General features: G+C 39.3%; 2 protein-coding genes across 5 annotated transcripts in view; one reads left to right on the top strand and one right to left on the bottom strand.

Annotated features, from left to right (window-relative positions):
• Nucleotides 1–16,569, bottom strand: part of DLC1 (DLC1 Rho GTPase activating protein) — a 493,356-nt gene that overhangs the window by 457,921 nt on the left and 18,866 nt on the right. Inside the window, exon 2 of one of the 2 annotated variants that reach the window (XM_072776232.1) lies at nucleotides 5,525–5,591. The exons of the other annotated variant lie outside the window; for it this stretch is intronic. The gene's annotated coding sequence lies outside the window, so the exon portion shown is untranslated. The remainder of the gene's footprint in view (nucleotides 1–5,524; nucleotides 5,592–16,569) is intronic. 2 annotated transcript variants of the gene reach the window in all.
• C15H8orf48 (chromosome 15 C8orf48 homolog) overlaps nucleotides 4,636–16,569 on the top strand; it is a 28,234-nt gene continuing 16,300 nt past the window's right edge. Inside the window, exons 1-2 of one of the 3 annotated variants that reach the window (XM_072776244.1) lie at nucleotides 4,636–5,626; nucleotides 7,916–8,084. In XM_072776244.1, the coding sequence (XP_072632345.1) occupies nucleotides 4,860–5,626; nucleotides 7,916–8,081 (933 nt within the window). In that variant the 5' untranslated portion in view covers nucleotides 4,636–4,859 and the 3' untranslated portion in view covers nucleotides 8,082–8,084. The remainder of the gene's footprint in view (nucleotides 5,627–7,915; nucleotides 8,085–16,569) is intronic. The other 2 variants (XM_072776246.1, XM_072776247.1) reach the window with 2 other exon arrangements.

Below are 16,569 nucleotides of genomic sequence, written 5' to 3'. Positions count from 1 at the left end.
AGAATTGTGGAGTAAAAGAGCCTTGTGAGCCCTATCAGCTAAATGTGGTGAACAGATCTCAATACAAGTGCTGCAACTTGCAAAAAGGTATTTTTGACACAGAGAAATTTGAATACAGAAGAGTTATTAGATGATATTAAGGAATTATTATGTTTTGGATGTGACAATCATCATAATGTGGTTTTTATTTTTAGAAATGCCTCACCTACTGAAGTTATAAACTGAAGTATTTATGGAAAAATAATATTATATCTTGGATTTTGCATATTGCAGTAAAGGGTAAAAAGTGAAAAGGGAAGAATTGATATCTTAAAAGCCTTCAAATTATACACACATATGACCATCAATTACATTCTGGAATGTATCATAAATGTATACCTATGAATGTATATAAAGATTTAACTAGAGAAACATTTATTCTGATAATTTTTAGAAGCACAAATACCTGGAAATACCTTGTGCCTAAATAACTTAATTAATTAAATAAATCAAATATGCTGAAATTATGTTGAAAAAGAATTTTTATAAATTGAATGGAAAAGTCACATTATTACTAATTGAAGAAAATAGTTTATAAAATAATAATATAACCCACATTTTTGTTAACAAAAATTATTTAGGAAAAATAGAAAATGTTTTATAAGTGTTTGTAGTATAATCTTCGGGAGGTCAGAATTTAGGTAACTTTTACTTAAAATCAATACTGGTGGCTTATCCGTATCTTTTAAAGTACATATGTTACCTTTGCAAAACAATAATTATTAAAGAAAAAGGCAACTCTGTGTAAGGCAATCAATGTCTGAAAAATTATAGAAGAATGGAAAAAAGAATGGAAAGATTGAGATATTTGTGAGGGAAAAACATTTTAAAGAAATGAAGAACCAGTACTGTCCTGTAAATTGAAATAATTTTTTAACATGAGTGATGTAAGATTCTTTACTCTGCAAAAATCGTTTCTCACTGTGAGATTTCTGACTCATTGATCTTAGACCCTTAGGAGAAGAAATAATATTTCATTTTGCTTGATCCATAGAACCAAGTACAGGGCTGGGAGGTTTATGTAAAGCGTAGGATATTGTTGAAAGATTTGTCAACTTAATTTCCCCTATTCATAAACTAGATTCCCTCCTGGTACCCTGTACACCACCATGGCTCCAGGAAGGGGTGCAGGCCAAATGCCACCTGGGAAGGAAGAGCTATGATACCTGGGGGGAGAAGTGCTTGCCAAACAGGAAGAAACTGAGAGAGTGTCCTTTTCCCTCCAAGAGAAGAGAAACAAGAGAGAAAAAGAATCAGACAGGAAGACTAATTTATTTTGACCTCCTCTCTCTGGGGTTAAGCCCCATAGCTATAAAGCATATTTGATTGTTGAAGAAAAGCTGGAAAAAAGAGCTTTGCCCTCCTCCCATTAAGAACTTTGAAGGAAGAGACAGTGTCTGCAAGGTAATAAAAGTAGTGCCATCACATGGTTAAGCCAGGAGCATTTGATTTATCTCTTTACTTCCTACTCCTCCCACCCCACTCCAGCCAGTCTTCAGCCACAATTCCATCTGTAGAGAACTCCAACATTCCCATCAGCCCTAAGAGATGCCTGACGTTTCTGGAAGAAAAACTTACCAGAGGAAGTCACCTGAGTGATAGTGTTTTGCTGCATGTGCCAAAGCACTTTCTCCCTGGCACTTCTCAAGCATGCTTTTGAAAGAAAAAGAGCCAACCTATAGGAGGCGGCCCAAGTACCCAAGGATGCCCAAAGCACAGGCAAAGTAGCCAGGAGAGGTTTTGACAAGTTCCACCAACCTTGGATTTTGTCAAGACCCTAGAAGGAATATGACTGGCTGTACCTTGGAAAACATCATGTTAAGAGTATTAAACTATTTACTGATTATTACATGCTGCTTATTACAAAAAAAAAAAAAGTTAATTACAGGATATTTTCCCCCAATGTATCTGCTTCTAGTATTAGTTTTTTTTTTTTGTTTGTTTGTTTTTTTTTTTTAATTCATGATAGACGTAGAGAGAGAGAGAGAGAGAGAGAGAGGCAGAGACACAGGCAGAGGGAGAAGCAGAGGGAGAAGCAGGCTCCAAGCCGGGAGCCTGACGTGGGACTCGATCCAGGGACTCCAGGATCGTGCCCTGGACCAAAGGCAGGCACTAAACCGCTGAGCCACCCAGGGATCCTCTAGTATTAGGTTCTTAAAAATATTTAGCATATTAGAAGATATGATTATACTTTATTGAAAGTATAGCTTCTTTGATCAATGTTTTTGGGGAAAATGTGGGTTATAATGAATTATGTATAAATATTCAGAGAATAAGGAAGGTTTTTAAAATGAAAATTAAAAAAATGAATATCTTGAGCCTTTGAGATGTTGGAAATCACTTGGAGCTACCCATCAATTATCTGCTACTTTTTTTTTTTGCTACCTTTTTTTTTTTTTAAAGACTAACATTACTTGATAAAATATTATCTGGGTTGAATAAATGAAGTTGCAAAGTGAAGTATCAACAGTGTGATACTTTGAGAGGCTAGTTTATATTTGGGAGATGCTTTTTGAACATTTCAGACTTTTGACTCTTTGCCAAAACATGTTCATTTTCTTGGAATAACATTATAAATATATCTCGCTGGACTTTAATAACAACACACATGGAGGAAGGGAACTGACCAAGGGAGCCCATTCTCTCGAAATTATCTCAGATATTTATTTACTAAGATCTAGACTCAAATATTTATTAAGACTAGAAAAAGTCAATCTTCGGAGTCAACATATTATAATTCAACAGTTATTAATAAAATTCTACCATGTTTTTTTAAAAGGCTCTTTTAAAGGGACATGCCATGGGTTAAAGAGTTAATGGGGGCCAGGCGGGGCATGTTCAGAAAGATAAAGATTAAAGTTCCTTCAGCTGGTTACACTGGATCTGTGTGAGGTTATGTTTCTGTTTTCACAATCATCCAATGCATTTGCTTCACTGATTTATCCAACCCTTCTTATGTGTCAAATACCTGGAGAGCACTGGGCAACACAGACATGGTTTCTGCCCTTATGGAGTTTTTAATCTAGTGGGGTGATGGTGGGAATGTTATCAGATCTCTGCAAACCAGGTAAGAAAGGCTCTAAGGAATTTGGGGCAGGATGGCTGTGAAGCTCTTCCCGAGGGAGTAGGACTTGCAGACTCAACAGCAAAGAAACAAACAATCCAATCATGAAATGGGCAAAAGACATGAACAGAAACCTCACAGAGGAAGACATAGACATGGCCAACATGCACATGGGAAAATGCTCCGCAACACTGGCCATCCGGGAAATACAAATCAAAACCACAACGAGATACCACCTCACCCCAGTGAGAATGGGGCAAATTAACAAGGCAGGAAACCACAAATGTTGGAGAGGATGTGGAGAAAAGGGAACCCTCTTGCACTGTTGGTGGGAATGTGAACTGGTGCAGCCACTCTGGAAAACTGTGTGGAGGTTCCTCAAAGAGTTAAAAATAGACCTGCCCTATGACCCAGCAATTGCACTGTTGGGGATTTACCCCAAAGATACAGATGCAGTGAAACGCCGGGACACCTGCACCCCGATGTTTCTAGCAGCAATGGCCACTATAGCCAAACTGTGGAAGGAGCCTCGGTGTCCATCGAAAGATGAGTGGATAAAGAAGCTGTGGTCTATGTGTACAATGGAATATTCCTCAGCCATTAGAAATGATCAATACCCACCATTTGCTTCGACGTGGATGGACCTGGAGGGTATTATGCTGAGTGAAGTAAGTCAATCGGAGAAGGACAAACATCATATGGTCTCATTCATTTGGGGAATATAAAAAATAGTGAAAGGGAATAAAGGGGAAAGGAGAGAAAATGAGTGGGAAATTATCAGAGAGGAAGACAGAACATGAGAGACTCCTAACTCTGGGAAACGAAGTAGGGGTGGTGGAAGGGGAGCTGGGCAGGGGGACGGGGTGACTGGGTGACGGGCACTGAGGGGGCACTTGGTGGGATGAGCACTGGGTGTTATAGTATACGTTGGCAAATTGAACTCCATTAAAAAGAAAGAGAGAGAGAGAGAGAGAGCAACAGTAATAAATCCTGCAGGAGAAGGGGGGTTGACGCGCCAGCCAGAGGGGACCTGCCTGAACCAAAGACCTGAGAACCTGTGTCTGGAAAAACCAGAGCACAGAATGTGGTCCCAATACTGGAGCACAAAAAATGTGAGCAAGATGTGCATGCGAAGTGTTGTAGGATGCTTTCGGTAGTCCGATATTTATTCTAAGACAGGGTCTACGAAGAGGTGATCTGCAGATGCATTTCTTGCTTGCGCTTCTTGGGCAGCATTTTTTTTTTTTAATTTAGGCGGGGCATACATTCTGGAATTAAATGGCCGCCTATTCCCATCGGCCTCACAAACGTTCTCCTGTGTGATCCCTGAAGAAAAGCAGTTTGCTCGCTTTTCTCAAGGATGGTCAGATTTTTGGACTTAAAATAGCACGAAGGAGCCGCCGCAGAGCGAACGGAGCCTGCGCTTTGCAACCCCAGCGAGCTCTGCGCCTGCGCACACAGAGCCTGCCCGGGGGGCGGGGCGGGGGAGGAGAGGAGGAGCGCCGCGCCGGCGTCCACTGCGCATGACCGCCCTCGTTGCCAAGGCAGCCGGGAAGGCGTGGCCCGGAAGAGGAGCCCCGCTGCGTCTGCGGGGAGCCGCGAGCGCGGGGGGCTCCGGCCTAACTGGTTCGGGAGCCTGCCTGGATCAAAGCTGAGAAGCGGAGCGTGAGGAGCGTGATGCAGAGCGATAGCCCGCCGCCTGGAAGCCCCGGCTTGAGAAGAGCAAGGGGAACTGGTGCACACGGACGTCGGGGCGATGGCCGACCTTCCTGACGGGCCCGTTGCTGATGGGGCGCAGAGATCCAGCTCCTCCAGCTCCCCCGGAGGACCGCAGCCCCGGGCCCGGGCCTCTGGGAGCCAGCCTGAGCGGGGAAGGGCCGCGCACGTGGAACATGGAGACCAACAAGCCGAGCTCTCGGGCTCCAAAAATAATGAAACGACGTTCATTACAAAGTGGATCCGCTATCTCAGGGGCCAAGAAACGAGCTCCGGACAGTACGGATCAGACGCTCGACGCCAAGCAGAAAGCACGCGGGTGCCTGATGAGGAACTGAATGCCCTCCAGTCTTTCTGTGCCGTTAAGATAAACCTGATCCAGCATAGAGCGAACTCTAAGGAGAAAAAGAGCAGCGGACGTCAAAAGCCACAGCTTAGATTGGAGGCCGGGGCCTCAGAGGGAGATGCCTTAACCTGTACGGTCCCCGATGAACTCGTGAACAGAATCTACTTAAAAAACATGAGGACAGCACCCAAACAGGGGGCGACAGCCAAGCAACACATTTCTTGGCGGTGTCTCCATTGCAACAGAAAACGAGCAGAACTGGCGCAAGCTGCCTTTCTGAGACAAAAAAAGACTCTCCTGGAGTCCCTTCTGCTCCAAGACAAAATAGACAAGCATCTTTACACCAAAGACCTTCTTACCCTTATTGGAGACGCCCATCGAGGTCTTCCCAGGCTTTCAGATGACCCCAGAATAATCTGGAAGAGACTGAATGAGCAAAGTCAGATCAGACACTCAGAAAGGTCAGATACAGAGCAGGTGTGGAGGAATGAGACACGTGCTTGTCACTTAAACTTTTTCTCCACCACTTAACCAAACCACTCCAACCGGGAGATAGTATTTATTCATGATAATGTGTAATGTGGATATACATGTTTCTGTTGTGTCTTTGAATAATCCTCATTTTTGCAGGCACTTTGGAAACGAAGGCTTTACTTTGCTTCCTTCTCAGATAACTGGACTAAAAACTTGCCACTCAGTACATTCCCCCCCCCCCCCCCCCCCAGATTATAGATGGCAACGCCGTGGTTGGTGTACTACCACGTTCTTACAACAACCCAGGAGAGAGATGTTGGCAGTGGAGACTAGGGTTTTGACAATACAGGTAGAAAGAAGTTCGGAGATGTAAGAGGTATTTGGGGAGTAATGATTAACAATGTCTGGTGAGGAAATGGATATGGGATTTAATAAAAGGTAAATGTTAAGAATGTGACTGAGTTTCTGACTTGTGCCCTTGGGTGAAAGATATCTTGTCATTAAGATAGGAGCATTGGAAAAGGATCTCGTTTGATGGTAGTGATTGAGAATGTGATTATTTGGATGGTTAGTTTAAGGTATATTTGAGACATCCACACTGACAGGTTGAGAAACAAAGGTTGAGGTTGGGTATTTGTGGTTGCAGTCTAGAGAAGAGGGCAAGCCTAGAGATTTGAGATAAAGCATGGGGCAGAATCCCTGATCTATAGTTGAAAATTGAAGTCATGGATATGATAAGCTTTCCTAGAAGAGAGCGGATTGAGAGAGGAGGGGCTAGGAGTAACCTTCTAGAAATTCAGCAACTCCTGGCTGGGTGGAAGAGAATCAACCAGCAAGGGAGGTTGAGAAGAAATGATCAGAGAAGGGTAAAGGAAACCAGAAGTGTGTGTTACAGAGATCAAAGAAGGAGAACATTCCAGAAAGGATGGGCTAAGTATGCTAATGCAACAGAGAGTTCCTGTGAGATAAGTTAGTTACGCGTTGGACTCTGTTGGCTTTAGCAACAACAGCCACTTCACTTATTTCGGAAACTGAGCAAAGTGGACTGAGGAGTGAATGTAAGGAGAGGACTATGAATACACACTACTAGAAGATTAGCTGTGCAGGGAGAGAGGGGGTAGCTGGAGGTAGATACAGAATTGAGGGAAGAAAGCTTGAAGAGAATACTCTAAAAAGTGATTTTGTTCGTAAAGGTTTTATGGAACTTTTCTTGTTCGTCTAATGAAACAATATTACCCCCTGGAAAATACCGTGATATTTTGAAAATACATTTATGGGGAAAGTGTTAAACGGCATTCTGAGAAGTCATCTCTGTTATTTCTGTATAAAAAATATGAATCCTAGAATTAGCGACAGTGTCTGGAGGTCATTGTTCTACATGTCTAACACCGAAGCTTTCGCAGTCAAAAATAAATTTGTAAAAATCAGCACAAAATATTTTTGTATCATATTCCAATTGTACTCTTTGAGTTTAGACCTTCATTTATATACAAAGATACTGTTCTGTCCTGTAGAATTTAGCATATTTCCTCTTAGTAAATCATTCCTAAATAAAATAGAAAATATTACCATTTTCATAGTAACTTTTTATTTGAAATCCACCTTAATGTAATGCCTTATCTTTGCCATCTCAGTATATTCACATTTCACATAACCAAAATTCTAAATAATTTCCTGTTTAGGATTCCCCATTAAAGGTCATAATCCACCCCTCTTTGTCAACTAAGCTAGAAATTTTAGAATCACTATTTGTTTCTCCTCTTTTTTATTTATTGCCCAAGCTAACTTTTCCGGCAAGACCATTGGATCATTCCTTTTGAGTATCTTCTGGCCATGACTTTTTATTTCCATCTTGTTACCACTTTCCTCATCATCTTAGCCCTCTTGTTCCTGGCTTCTTTCCTCTTCACTCCATTACCTATACGGTTGTCGGAACTGTTTTTCTAACACACAGACTTGTTCAAGTTAGTCCCTTGATTAAAAAAATAAGAAATGATTTATCAGTGCAATAGAAATAGCTTGAATTAATTAATGCCATATGAAATAATTAATGCCATATGTTCCTTCGTATCTGGTCCATGTTCATTTATCTAAGCTCATTCTGTACCTGTCCCCTGTTGCCCCCATATTTGAGCCTCTACACGAAATTTGCACTTCCCTGAGCAATCTTGTTTTTTTTTCTTTTTTTGTGCCACTAGGGTTTACAAGTATGCATTTATTTTGCTCAAATTCTCTTAATCGTCTTTTTTTTTTTAATTTTTATTTATTTATGATAGTCACAGAGAGAGAGAGAGGCAGAGACACAGGCAGAGGGAGAAGCAGGCTCCATGCACCGGGAGCCCGACGTGGGATTCGATCCCGGGTCTCCAGGATCACGCCCTGGGCCAAAGGCAGGCGCCAAACCGCTGCGCCACCCAGGGATCCCTTAATCGTCTTTTATAGCTGGTATACTTTTTAATTTTTTTTATATTTCATCATAGTAAATAGGTAATACAGTCACATGATTCAAAAATCAAAGGGATGTTTCAAGGTTTAGTGTGTACTTTCCCTGCCACCCTATAACCATTGCACTTCTAGGCTGGCCTGCCAGATCCCTGCCTGCTTGAGTTAACTCTTTTCCTGCTGGATCATGAGACAATCAGGCATCCCAGGATGAGAGCAGAGGTAGAAGAAATTCAGGGAATTGGGGAGTGGCCACTTACCAATTGGGACAGGGTATTCTCTTTTTTTTATTTTTTTTTATTTTTTTTTATTTTGAGATTTTATGTATTTATTCATGAGAGACACAGAGAGAGAGGCAGAGACACAGCCAGAGGGAGAAGCAGACTCCCTGTGGGGAACCTGAAGTGGGACTTGATCCCAGGACCCCAGGATCATGACCTGAGTCAAAGGCAGATGCTCAACATCTGAGCCATCCAAGTGTCCCAGGACAGAGTATTCTTATATTTTAGCCAATACAACCTAACTAGTGTGTATGAGCTGAATATTCATGGTAACTCTAAGTAGGCACTTATATTAGTTTCTTATATCTTTCCAGTGTTTATGTAAATATAAACACCAAAGATAATTTATGATATACTCTTTTGTACCTTGGTTTATTTTTGTGATAATATATGTGTATATAAATCATAAGGTTTGCTATTTTTAGCCATGGCTAATTGTACTATTCAGTGGCATTATTTACATTTACAATGTTGTGCAAAAAGTTTCTTACCACCCCAAACAGAAACTCCAGATCCATTAAGCAATAACCTCCTTCCCTATTCTATCCTCCTCCCAGTCCCTGGTAACCTCTAATGTACTTCTGTGTCTATGAATTTGCTCATTCTTGATATTCCACATAAATAAAATCATATTTGTTCTTTTGTGTCTGGCTTATTTACTGAAAATTGTTTTTAAGTTTCTTCCATATTGTACCATGTATTAGAATTTCATTCTTTTTTATGGCTGAATATTATACCATTGTGTGCATGTACATTACATGTATATTTATTTGTTCATCAGCTGATGGACTCTTGGGTTGTTTCCACTTTGGGTTATTGTGAATAATGCTGCTATGAATATTGGCATACAAATACCTGTTTGAACACCTATTTTCAATTCTTTAGGGTCCATACCTAAAAGTAGAATTGCTGAGTCACATGGTAATTCTGTTTAACTTTTTGAAGAATTGCCAAATTGTCTCCACAGCAGTTACAGCACTTTACATCTCCACCAGCAACGTATAAGAGTTCCAGGTTTTCTGTGGCTTTGTCAACACTTGTTATTTTCCATTTTTTAAGAATTATAACCATCCAAGTAGGTGTGAACTAGTATCTCATTTTACTTGGATTTGCATTTTGCTACTGAGGTTGAGCATCATTTCATGTGCTTATAGGCCATATGTATGTGTCATCTTTGGAACAATGTCTATTCAAAGACCTCTGCCTGTTTATCAATTGGGTTGACTATTTTGTTGACTTGCAAGGGTCATTTGTATATTCTGAATATGAAACTCTTATCAGATATCTGATTTGCAAGTATTGTCTCCTATTTTGTGGGCTGCCTTTTCAGTCTCATAATAGTATTCTTTGCTGCATAAAAGTTTTTAATTTTAACAAAGTCAAATTTGTCTATTTTTTCTTTTGCCGTTTGTGCTTTTGGTATCATATTTAAGAAACCATTGCTAATAGGCAATGTATATTTGTCCCTGTGTTTTCTTCTAAGTGTTCTAATGGTCTTAGGTATTATTCTTAGGTCTTTAATCCACTTTAAGTTATTTTTTTAATTTATTGTGTGAAATAAGTCTTCATTCTTTTGCATGTGAATATCCAGTCTTTCCAGCGCAATTATTGAAGGGACTGTTCTTCCCCATTGCAAAGTCTTGGCATTCTTGTAAAAAATCAGTTCACCATAAATGTGAGGGTTTTTTTTCTGCACTCAGTTCCATCCCATTGATCTATATGTCTACCTTTATCATGGTGCCACAATGTTTCATTACTGTGCTTTGTAGTTAGTTTTGAAATCAGTAAGTGTGAAATCTTCATCTCTGTTATTCTTTTTCAAGACTGTTTTGGCTATTCTGTACTCTTAAGATTCCATATAAATTTTAGGATGGGGGTTTTTCTATTTTTGTCATAAACATTATTGGAATTTTGATAGGGACTACACTTAGTGTGTAAATTGCTGTGATAATATTGTCATCTTAACTATATAAAGTCTTCCAATCCATGCCCAAGATGTCTTTTCATTAATTTAGGTCTTCTTTAATTTCTCTCAGCAATGTTTTATAGTTTTCAGTGTGTAAGTTGTGTGCTTCCTTTGTTGAATTTATTCCCAAATACTATATTTTATTCCCTTGTTTTCTATTGTAAATGAATTTTTTTCTAATCCAGTGTCTTTTTGGATGTCCACTGCTAGTGCAGAAAAATACAACTGATTTTTGTACATTGATTTCATATCCTGAAAGTTTGCTGGAATTCATTTATTTGCTCTAACATTTTAAAAAATGGATTCTTTAGGGCTTCCTAGCTGTAAGATTATGTCATCTGTGAACAGAGATAGTTTCACTTCTGTCTTCTAATTTGGATACTTTTTCTTTTCCTCTTGCCTAATTGCCCTAGCTCTAACTTCCAGTACTATAATGATTAGAAGTTGTAAAAGCAGGCATCCTTGCCTTGTCCCAGGTGTTAGGGGAAAACCTTTCAATCTTTTACCATTGAGTATGATATTAGTTGTGGGGTTTCTTGTTTTTGTTTTGTGTTTTTTAATAAACGACTTCTTATCTTGAGGAAATTCCCTTCTAAATGTATCAAATGTTTTTACCATAAAAAAGTTGGATTTTGTCAAATGATTGGGTTTTTTTTTTTCTGTATCATTGAGAAGATCATTGTGTGGTGTACTCTTTGACCTCAAACCTTATCTTCATCACATTCATCTCATAACCCTAAAATAATGACTAGTCAGAATTAATTACGCTCCTAAGGCATTAATACAGCTTCACATTATGATGCTTGAGCCTTAATGTATTTTACTTCCTTACTTGATTGTGAGCATCTCAAGTGTAGAGACTTCTACTGTGTCTATGGTACTTAGCACAGTAGAGCATGATGGTGTAAAACAGAAGTTTTATGGATGAAAAAATAAATACATCAAAATCAGGAGATTTAAGGTCTTTTGCACAAAATAAGAAAAATAATCTGCTGGCATATTCTTTCGTGTCAACATTTTGCTTTTGTGTTGTTGTTTTCTATAATTTTTCTTTCTCTTTTCATGGATTGGATTCCCCCTTTTTGTTGTTGTTTTTTTTTTTTATTCCCTTTTATCATGAATATACATATATTTTCCCAGTGGCAAATTAGCAGAATGTTTTTAATAAGACATCTTTCCAGAAGTATGTGACCAATTAATACAGAATTCATTTTATAGAATATAAAAATATTTCTTTGGAATCCACATTTTCGGATAGACAAAAATCATCTGAATTATTAATTTTAAAGATAATTCATGACTCTCTGCAATTTTGAAGGGTGGTAAAAATTCTTGCTGCTAAGCTTGAACAAAATATTTTATTGTCTCTGAATAAATTCAAAAGGAATGAATATCCTTTTTCCAAACTCTTTATAGCTGCACTCAAGAGAATCCAGTACAGCTGGAAAGGAAAGTCCATCAGATCAAATGCTAAGAAACCACATATTTCCCCAATGCACTAAAAATGTATCCAGCAACTTGGAGAGGATTATACAAATATGGAATTTATGTAGTTGTAATATACAGATTATATAAATATGCATCTATTTAGTTTATGTTTTGTCGTCTAGAACTTTTATCAAAAAATTCTGCATCTGCAAATCTCTATGCATATAACAAACATTATAATAATGAAATTCTTGAAACAGAAGTAAATGATGTGCCAGACTTGAGAGGAAAGAAAGTTCAGTTCTGAACATCTGAGTCATTTGAATTCCAATCTCAGAACTGTTTAGGAATGTTTGGGACACCCAGCTCAGAATACCTCCAGTTTTAAACATATTCGTTTATTTCATGTTGAAACCTAATATAGTAACTTAGTTGTTTCTGCAGCAGCATAGTTTAACAACTTGCAAGGAAATAGGAATTGTGGCTCTATGTAGGTGTGGGTACTCCCCTAATTTTGTCTGGAATTGACAGATGAAAATTACACACACAAATAGTTAATTTAAGAAACAGAAAAGGAAAAGACAGCTGAACTTTTATTCTTAGTTGATAATACCCTTTGGAATAAAGAATTCAGAGATTTTCCAATTTGCAACAGACTCAAATTACGGGGAAAATGCAAAAATCTATCAGAGTGACTCAAATAATCCTAAAGCCTAGTTTTGTTGAGCTCTCTGTTGAGTTAATAACCGAGGTTTAGGAGAAAGTACGCTGTGGATCACCCTACCAAAAACTCTCTTTGGATGTCAAGATTGATGACCCCACACAATGTCTGAGAGGGGATGAAAAGGTTTATTATTCACACAATGAGGGATTTTTGAGGGCACATAGGGCAGGCTCCCAAGCAGATCTAAAAATGGCTCCAAAAGAGAGAAGAAACTGGCTTGGTTTTTCTAGTGATTAGAGTGGGACTGAGGTAAGGATTCCCACCTGTGGGCTGGGACTAGCATGGTTTGAATTTCCTGCCAGTAACAAATGAGGGAACACCTGGGCTTCCATATTAGCTAGCCCAAACTCAGGGCAGAAGGGTAGGGCTTGAAACTTGACTATCAAACATCAAAAATAGAATCAGACTCTATTATAATCCATCCGTGATATCTGACTGGTGTATGGTATATGCAAATACACTAGATTACATTTACTTGAATTTTATTTTGCTAAAGCATACATAATGACAGCATGAAGCCTATAGCCTGCCAGGTGAGGGCAGTGGAAGTTCCACTGGATACCTTGTTCAAGAGCCCTGCATTGTTTATTTTTTAGAAGTGAAATAGTCACTTTTAACAATGTTCAGAGCTCCAAAGTGGATAAAGTGAGGCCTCTACCATGGCTTTAATATGTAACCTTGATTTACATTATCTGTAAGGCAAGAGATTCCCATAATTATGTTCAGCAAAGAGAGAAACTTTGGAAAAGTAATTGCTGTTGCTACCATTGGTGGAACCACTGGCAGTGGCCCAAGAATCTGTAAATATGCACAGATGGAGCTAATTGTTGACCAGGGTAACAGGACTACCTAAAGTTCAGCTAATTTTGCTACCCTTCTTTACCAAGGGTGTTCATGTTGAGGAATTAAAAGCAGCAGCTTTCCAGTATGCTCCATTGTGGGTAGTTTTGATGCAATCCATAAAGGATACATATTCCCATTGCTGTTCACTCATTTGATCAAAGGGTTACCCAAATAGCTAGGGATTCGAGGGAGAAGTAGCTTCCTCTAGCACCTATCAACTGGCAAGCCACTGAGGACAGAAGAGCCTCCCTTTCCTATAGGTGGAATACTCCAAAGGGTCCAGACTTCACTGTATCTTATAGGTAACATTTCTGTCTTAACAAGGAGGCCATGCTATCTGTGCAGAGACTGTAGAACGCTGCCTCCACGATCAGAAAGATATGGAGATTCACAGGCTCAGGGCCTGTGAGAACCTCTGTTTCCAGAAGAGCTTGGTATGCAGTTGCCACTGTCATGGAACTTAGAAGGGAGTTCTCCCCCCCCACCAAAAATCTATGGGTGGCCCAGAAATTTTAGGAAGTATGAGAAGTATGAAAGGAGCTTACTAAAGCCTCTTCAGTAAATAATTCTCTGGGGCAGTGAGAGGGACCACTAATGGAATGACTGCTCTATTGCAATTTGAACAGATTCTAGAGCTCTTTGTTATAGAGGGCTCCCAATTTGAGATGGGCCAATTTGTAAATGACAGCATAATAGACTTAAGTAAAATTTGTAGATTAGGACTCTGTGGTCTTCAAATCCCAAAAAGGCCTAAAAGATCTTGGGCTTTGTTCTAACACTGTGGCTACAGAGAGTGGCAACTGCTGCTTCTTGACAGTGTTAAAGTGTAAAGCCATCAGCCTAAGGAATAATTTTCAAGAATTTAACCAGGGGTGCTGGGCCTTGAAATGCCTATTTTCCTCTTTGAGCTCCCTCTTTTCTTCCTTATTTTTTTTGTCTTTAATTTTGTCCCCCTATCTTAAAAAATATTATATTTTGTGCAATTTGGAGTACACACAACAAAGCCACCTAGAAAAAATTTAATTTATTAAAAAACAACCACCAGAGGACTCCCTGGGTGGCTCAGTGGTTTGGTGCCTGCCTTTGGCCCAGGGCGTGATTCTGGAGTCCTGGAATGGAGTCCCACATTGGGCTCCCTGTATGGAGTCTGTGTCTCTGCCTCTGTGTGTGTGTGTGTGTGTGTGTGTGTGTGTGTGTCTCATGAATAAATAAATAAAATCTTTAAGAAAAAAAATAACCACCATCTGTGTGTGTGTGTGTGTGTGTGTGCACGCACACACACGTGAAGTAGGTAGAACAGATGGAAAAAATTCTAGGCCCCATGCAGGAGAAAGATTTGGGGAAAGCACCCCATTCATTTAACTTCATTTCTTAAATGAAAAAAGTTTCTATAGCCTCTAGAGGTCATCACAGGTTGCTCTAGGATAGCAGCTTTTCCCAAGTCAGGATGTATGATTTGTACATACCCCGGAGAGATTTTCTTCAATGAAGTCGTGTTAAGACAAAAACAAAAGAGGGATGCCTGACTGGCTTAGTGGTTGAGCATCTGCCTTCAGGTCAGGTCGTGATCCCAGTGTCCTGGGATCAAGTTCCGCATCGGGCTCCCTAAGAGGCGCCTGCTTCTCCTTCTACTTATGTCTCTGCCTCTCTGTGTCTCTCATGAATAAATACATAAAATCTTTAAAAAGAGAGAGACAAAAACAAAACATTTGCACAAATTTATCTTCAAGATAACACCATAAATAAGATATTTAATATTTTCATTTTGACAGTATTGCCGATGTAGATAAACTTATTAATTCTTTAGCAAAATATTGATTCTTTAGGGGAAAAAAGGGGTAAGGCTGTGTGAGAGAATCTGTCTCTGCCTCTTGACTCATTTTCCGTGGTTTGCTGACATTTTTTTTTATGTTCCTTGGCGTCTAGACACATCACCTCAATCCTTGCCTTCATATCATCCTCCTGTGTGCATGTCTGTGTCCAAATTTCCCCTTTTTATAAGGATGCTGATCATACTGGCACAGCCCATGATCTCATTTTAACTTGACTGTCTCTTTAAAGACCCTATCTCCCAATAAAGTCACATTCTGAGGTACTTCAATTAGGACTTCAATATGTGAATTTGGGGTGGGACACAAATTAAACCCTGGCTTTGGAGTGGCAAAGCTGAAGAATGAAATGCCCAGAATTTCATTTTAGTTAAATCATTCTAGAATCTTAAGTTGAAGACAGATATTCAAGGTAATAATTTCAACCATGCTACACATAAAGATTACCTGAGAAGCTTTCAAAGTAAACCAATGTCCAGACTTTCCTTTAATTGTTGTGGGGTAGATATCTGAGATATCTGGCAATAGTATTTTATTTTATTTTATTTTATTTTATTTTATTTTATTTTATTATTTATTTGAGAGAGAGAGAGAAAGAGTGGGAGTACAAGTTAGAGTGGAGTGAGGCAGGGAGAGAGCAAGATGGAGAAGGACACACCCAGGACCCTGAGATCTTGACCTGAGCCAAAGTCAGACACTTTACCGACTCAGCCATCCAGGTGCCCCTGGGAATAGTTTTGTTTTTGTTTGTGTTTTTATTCTTAAAAAGCTTCCCGGAAAGTATAATATGCAGCTGCATTTAGAATTACTTTTCTGAAATAATAAGACTTAAGGCATGAAGACCAATGGAGGCTGTTTTGTTAATCAAGGAAAGTATTAAAAATGCTCTGAAACATGGCATCGGTAGTGGGAAAGAGAAAGAGGAAGAGATAGATGGTTTCTAGAAACAGGAAGTAAATCAGCAGGATTTACTGATTGAATATGGGGGGTGGTAGGCAAGAACAAAGTTGATGCCTACGTTCCCATCAGGTACATGTCTGGTGTCACCAGCAGATTTTAAAGATAAAAGACATTTGTTTTCTTGGGGCAGAACATGATAATTGAAATGACTAAGTTTTTAACAAATTTGTTATTCTGAGATAATTGTAGATTCACAGAGAGATTTGATGTTTCTTTTAGTGGTAACATCTTGCAAAACTATAATACAGTATCACAGCTGGATGTTGACACTGATCAGTGGAGACACAGAACAGTTCTATTACCACAAGGGTACACTGACTTTGAGATGCCTGTAGATACTGGTCAAATAAGACTCGTTAAGGTGGAACTCCATAAATAACTGTTCTGAACCTAGTTTTGATCACTCCTTGGTACCAGAAATCTGCCAAAGCTAAGTAAGATCCACCTATATCAGGTA

The sequence above is a fragment of the Canis lupus genome, chromosome 15 (genome assembly GCF_048164855.1).
Source record: "Canis lupus baileyi chromosome 15, mCanLup2.hap1, whole genome shotgun sequence".
NCBI classification, from domain to species: domain Eukaryota; kingdom Metazoa; phylum Chordata; class Mammalia; order Carnivora; family Canidae; genus Canis; species Canis lupus.
The sequence above is the reverse complement of the archived record's forward strand: the minus strand, read 5'-3'. Positions and strand labels throughout refer to the sequence as shown.